The 5,995-nt window shown below is 47.3% G+C and overlaps 1 protein-coding gene across 1 annotated transcript in view; it reads right to left on the minus strand.

Moving 5' to 3' along the window:
• Positions 1 to 887: 887 nt before the first annotated feature.
• Positions 888 to 5,995, minus strand: part of TCTEX1D2 (Tctex1 domain containing 2) — an 8,874-nt gene continuing 3,766 nt past the window's right edge. The window contains exons 2-5 of the mRNA XM_009323603.1: positions 5,480 to 5,613; positions 3,799 to 3,868; positions 1,967 to 2,030; positions 888 to 1,336 (exon numbers count right to left, since the gene is read on the minus strand). Of these exons, the coding sequence (XP_009321878.1) occupies positions 1,289 to 1,336; positions 1,967 to 2,030; positions 3,799 to 3,868; positions 5,480 to 5,613 (316 nt within the window). The 3' untranslated portion in view covers positions 888 to 1,288. The remainder of the gene's footprint in view (positions 1,337 to 1,966; positions 2,031 to 3,798; positions 3,869 to 5,479; positions 5,614 to 5,995) is intronic.

Genomic DNA, 5,995 nt, shown 5'->3' on the forward strand with positions numbered 1-5,995 from the left:
CCAGAGTGCCCCCCCCCCACCCAAGTGGGGCTGCCCCACGCCTGTGCCACGGCCACCCCGCTGGGAGAGAGGTCCCGGGGAGGGACCCCTGACTGACCCCGCAGGGGCAGTGTGAGGTGCCCCTCACGGGCCGCGGCAGCTTCGTCGCAGCCCTTCGCGCTCGCTGCGCGGCCGGTCTCCTCCCGCTCTCGGCGGCGGTGCCGGAATACCGGCCTGTATCGCCCCTTGGTCGGCACAGAGGGAATGGGCATCACCAACACCGCAACTCATCCCACCTTCCGACGGGCCCTTGGATCTCTGGGGAACCAACCCGGTCCTCCAACTTTTGGGGAGATGAGAGACTTCAGCGCTCCTTTTCTGACCTGCAGCAGCCTTTTCTACCGCTCCTTTCCGAGGCTGGAGTCCTAACAAATTTGGGCTCCAAACGTCCACCCTCGTATCCCCCGACAGTTACAGAGGCAAAGATGGAGAAGGCGCTGCAGTATCTACTGAAGAGGGCGATGAGCAGAGATTCCTCACAGCGTCCACGGGTGCCAAATTGCACCAAAGCAGCGGGGAGTTACAGCGGGGGGGGAGGTTCGGCAGTCAGCGGGGCGCGCAGGCCGCTGGCCTGACCTAATGTCCTAAATACCTTGTCTTCCTATCGGTTAATATCATCTCATGTGACACTTCGCTGGGATTTACAGCCCAAATCTTACGGGAGTCACAGGAACAAATCTGGATAACCAGAATATGAGGTTGGCTTTACATGTTAATTTACGAAGAATCCTCAGAAAACGCTCCTCTGAGAAGCACAGACAAGCAGTCAAGGCTAGCGCATCTTGTAGAGCGGAGGAGAGGGACAAACGGTGGAAATGGCACGGGCCAACCCACGGGAGAGGAAATACTAAATACATAGATTTATTAGGTTATATTTCTTATAAATATTTCATTCATCCCAGAAAATTAACAAAAATAAAAGCAACAGAACCCTTTCAGGATGAAAGTTGAGTTTGCCTTAGAAACAATGGCTATTGGCAATACACTTTTTTAGGACAAAACCGACACGCTAGATAAAAACAAAGGGCGATTTAAATAAAGGACATAATAATACTGTGCTTAAAGCTATATCGATACCCACAAGGAAGAAGGAACGTTGTAGTGTCTAGAACAGATGTAGGACATGCTTTGTAGAGCTGTTCTTTTGTTAGGTACTAAAGGAAGAACACGATGCTTTTGTGCACTTTAACAAAAAAGACCCTAAAGCGTTCTCCCCCACCTCTGTCCTTCTGTGCAACGTTTACCATCTTCAATAGTAGAAGCAGCCAAACGCAGCTACCACACAAAACAGGCTGTCCTGGGGAAAACAGAGAAAGGCTCCATGTTAGTGAAGGCAAGCTCTTCGCTAGCCTAACTGGAAAGGCTAGCCTAAGGGAACATTTAGACCAGAGCATAACCTTATATTGTAATATATTGCAATTTTCTGCCTTTCAGTTAGTTTCTTATTCACCTCACTTGTGGTGTAACCCAGGGCAGTGTGTCTGAACGCCAGAAGTGCCTCAGTTTACTCCATCCGCACACCCGCAGGTGTCTAGGTGTCAGTTTAAAGTAAAAATAAAATAATAATGAAATAAAACCTTGACTTTTTCCTCAGTCCTGGATTCCAGCCATACTCCATGACAGCAGTTCAGCAAAGCATATAAGAAAAGACTTTATCTCTTGTGCTTCCTCTCCCCACCTGTAAAATGGTGTGACTATAACGGCTTTTGTACGGTACTGTATGACCTACTCAGGAAATAAGTTTTACTATGTTGGATATTATATCTACGTTTGTTTGGTGAATGAGGACGTAAATCATACTGTTTCAATAGAGTCTTGGTTCCTTCCTTCTAGTGTTTTTTTTCTGCTCCATATTTAAGGTCACTCTGCCTCTCATACAAAAGCAAGTAGCTTTACACTTTCCCATGGTAAAACAGCCAATACTTACGTTCATGAACACATCATGAGCGTAGCTGTCAGTGTCAGCATCCCAGAAACATCGCGCAGCCATGCTAGACAAAGGAGACAGAGCGGAGCCGTTACCCACAGAGTTCACGTGTAAGGACCTAAGTGATCACAGATACTTTCCTCAAAAGGCAAACTGAGCTTCCTTTAAAGATAAAGGAAATGGGAAGCATTCTCCTGAATCCTGAGCCTAGATCCCCACTGCTGAATTCCACCACATGCTGTAACCCCCTCTGTATGTGGATCAAGCTCCATCTTCAAACTCATCAGCTATCAAACCTGCCACCTCCACTGTGCAGCAGGGCTTGAAACCTCATTGCTACAGTGCTTAAGAATCTTTGACTTCTGGTCTATGCGTATCGGTGGCTAATTTAGCTTATTCTTGTCCTTCACCTCCTGCACCCTCATGCTACATACTCCCAACTTATTTATAGGGAGCGATCGTATTCCTTGGCAGACGTCGTGTTACTAGACCATGAGCTAAGCTCTTCAAGTCCTTTCGTATCTATACTTTCTGTTCCCCGAACATATTGCTGGCCTTTTTCTACACCTGCTTCAGTCCAAGCCTTACCCTGAAGACAAGCAACAGGATATTACAGATGAGACCTCGCTGCTGCCTTGTCTAATGTCGTTGACACTCCCCTTTCTCTGCTGCAAATGCCCAGCTCCCTGCCTGCCCCAGTCAGTCTCAGCTGACAGGATCCCTGTTTGTAGCACAGCGTGTTGTCCGTAGTCCCTACATGTATGACTTATTGTTATAAGATTGTTGAATTTCATCCTTTTTTAATAATACCTTAGCCCTCAGGGTTATTCTGCTTTTTTTTCAGTCCAATATTCCACTCTGCCTCTGGAATACCCTGGTTACCCAGTATTTTGCATTAAGGATGTTAGCGATCAGGCTTCAGTCTTGCCTCCTGCCTATTGCAAACCAGAGAATTTCCCCAACTGCTCTGTCAGTCTGTTGCTGGGCTTCACATTTCAAATCAGACCACCTCATTGAACCGTTCACCCTGGTACGGTGCTTCTGGAGCAGTCTGCCTGCAGACAGACATTCCTGAGAAAAGCCTGAGCAGCAGGTACAGATATTCCTTCCTGACCTCCAGAACACTGAGGCAGCAGATCTGATTACAGCTCTGCTGCGCTTATCTTCTGCTGGAGTACCAGGCACAATAATAAAGATAAGCCCAGCAGATAAAGCACATAAACCTTGTAGGCTGTTCTCTTTTGTCTTCTCCCTACTCACTAGTAATGGAAAGCTACAGCCCACTACTGCAGCCAAGAGGAATTCTTTTGTCTGATTGCAGGCATCTGGAGCTAGACTGCAAGTGCTCAGCACCCACAGTCTAGGCTCGATTCCCACGACAGTATTGCATGGGGATTACAGAGATTTAAACTTCTGAAAAATGCCTACCTGGGGGGATTAAATGCAAATGAAGTACCTATGGAAATCTGGCTTTAGACAGAAGTGAATTACCATGGCTCTTGTGCTCCAGCAGGGCCTTGAGAATGGACTGGGTGTGCGCTCTAGTTCATCATGAATACAACATAAAATGCCTTTCTACAACACTCCTCACAAATGCTTTTCAGCATTTCAGCTTGCTAAGAACCACCATGCAGCCAGTTATCACCGGGTAATTCAGTAAGCTGCAATCCAAGCCCTCACTTGCCACTTAAAGAGAAAAGAAAGTGCTTTACACTTTATCATCTGCAGAGAGATCTTTGTACCTAGGAAAGTTGGAAGCAGCTTCCAAAGAAAAAAACCCACCCAAACCCAACAAAAACGATAGAAATACAATTAGAAGATGCAAAACTTACTTCACTCCTTCTCCTCTCTGCTCTCCAATCACAACCTGCACCACCATTTTGTACCTGTCAAATCCCTCCTCTGGAAAGAGAGAAAAAAGTAATAGTGAGAGCAACAACTTGTTTAAAATACGAGCCCAAAACAGGACCGAGAAAGCTAAAGATTTCTGGTTACAAAGCAAGTGTCCTCTACAAGTCCATGCAACTGGCAAAGTGGACGGAGTGCCTTGAGGCTTCATCTTCCTCGGTGCAGAGTGCCACGGTCTTATTGGAGTTAAAGGGTGAACAGGATATTTGGCATCCATCAAAAGATGCATCTACGGCAGAAGACACCCCTGAACAGCCACACTATATGTCAGCATTCTACTTTGACAACTTTCAAGAACTGAACATACGGAAAGAATGTAAATAAGGCTGCTGGTGGACAAAATCCAATTTGAAAAAAATTGGCTTATTTTGAAACTGTTCTGATGCAAAGGTATTGTAGAGACTCTTCTGCCACATAGATGTTTCCTTTGCTTCTGAGCTGGGATAAAAGGCAACATAAAAGCATATGCGGGTCTACGTTACGTGTCTGCAAAGATATGCAGTTGTTTTACAATAGTAAAGAAATACCTTTGGGGCACAGGCCAGATCCAGTCAAGCCATGGCAACGTTCCAGAAGCCAAATCAGAACAAGCATGTTTAAAATAAAATATAGATCCTAATGCCTGTCTTCAACAAAGCAGTGTCCCAGGAAGACTCCGGCGCACTGTTTCCACTGGAGGATTGAACACAACATGCTGGGTCTGGTAACATCCACCATGTCGATGCTTATCAGAGATGCCAGCTGATACAATGGCCACACCGGGCCAGTCTCGTTTCAGGCTACTGCGAGCGTGTTTACTGAAGCCAAGCCCTGTGCATATTAGCTCAGCATCAACACGTGCTGGGACTACAGCTGCTGCTGGTTTTAAAGCAGATGTGTAACTCTGGGAGAAGCATAAATCCGTGGTTCCTGCCGAGGGTGACGGTATGTCTGTGTCACCGTGTCAGGCCAGCCCAGCAGATGGAGCACCAGCACGTCCCCAGGAAGAAGACAAAAAGAAAGCGACCGTGCCAACACACATCTATGTACTTGTTCTAGCACCGAACGCAGGAAACACCTGCTGGAGCCTGAAGTTTAGTTCTTGAACTCAGAAATGTTGGAGGGCATCCTGCGCAGCACCACCACGACCTTTTTCCATTGCTGTAAGGCTGCAGTCACACCCCTCCTTGGCTGACTGTGCTCCTAACTCTCTTCCCCCTTTGCTGCTCCTGCTGGGCCGCCTTCTGATCTCCCTGCTACTCCACTCTGACCCAACTCTGATCTAACTTGCAGCAGAAAAAAAGCAGAAATGGTTCTGTTTATTGAAGCAAGAAGCAATGAAGCATCACTTCTTCCTTGTCTCTAATGCAGCTTCTTTCCCCCTGCAGCCCCTCCAAGGCTGACATCCCACACCAGCCAGTCTATACGAAAACAAATCTCGTCTGCTTGAATTAGGTTTCTAGTTCCGCAGGCGAGGAACGTTATGTATATAGGCCACAATGTTTCATAACGGCAGACTCAGTCAACAGGGAAGAAATAGATTTCAATAAAGGAGGAAAGAGGGATTTTGTCAAAGGGAGAGGACACAGTAAGAAAAGAAACGACCTCCCCAGCAAACCTCCTTACCTTTTAGTCTGTCTTTTATTGTCTCTGATAAAGACTTTGTAAGCTGAGGCATTTCTTCTGGGATGTACTGTACATTGGCCAGCTTCTCCTTCAGTATCGCATGGATGCATTCTTTTACTGTGGACGATTTAAATCTATCAGGGCAAAAAAACAGCAACACAAGGCCCAGAAAGTTCACACAACGTGTAGAAACGCACATAACCCCACCTGGGAAAATTTAGCTTTCACATATTAAAGGAAAATGACAAATGAAAAACCATGGGGCCAAAAAGCCCAGCTAAGATGGAGATACTTAACCAGCCCTGCCAAAAGCCAAACACCCATCAACACAGGTGTGGAACCACCCTCATTGGAGGTTGCCCCTTCGGCGGCATCCCCCACCTGCGCTCCCCTCGCCTCCCCACCCACATCCCCCTACAACTCATGTCAAAGTTGGTCTGGGAGCCCAGTGGCCCCCCCTCCGGGCAACCCCGGGGGCTCCCCCATTCCCAACACCCCCACCCAGCCCCCGTAGCC

Source organism: Pygoscelis adeliae, unplaced genomic scaffold (assembly GCF_000699105.1).
Source record: "Pygoscelis adeliae isolate BGI_AS28 unplaced genomic scaffold, ASM69910v1 Scaffold245, whole genome shotgun sequence".
Classification (NCBI taxonomy): Eukaryota; Metazoa; Chordata; class Aves; order Sphenisciformes; family Spheniscidae; genus Pygoscelis; species Pygoscelis adeliae.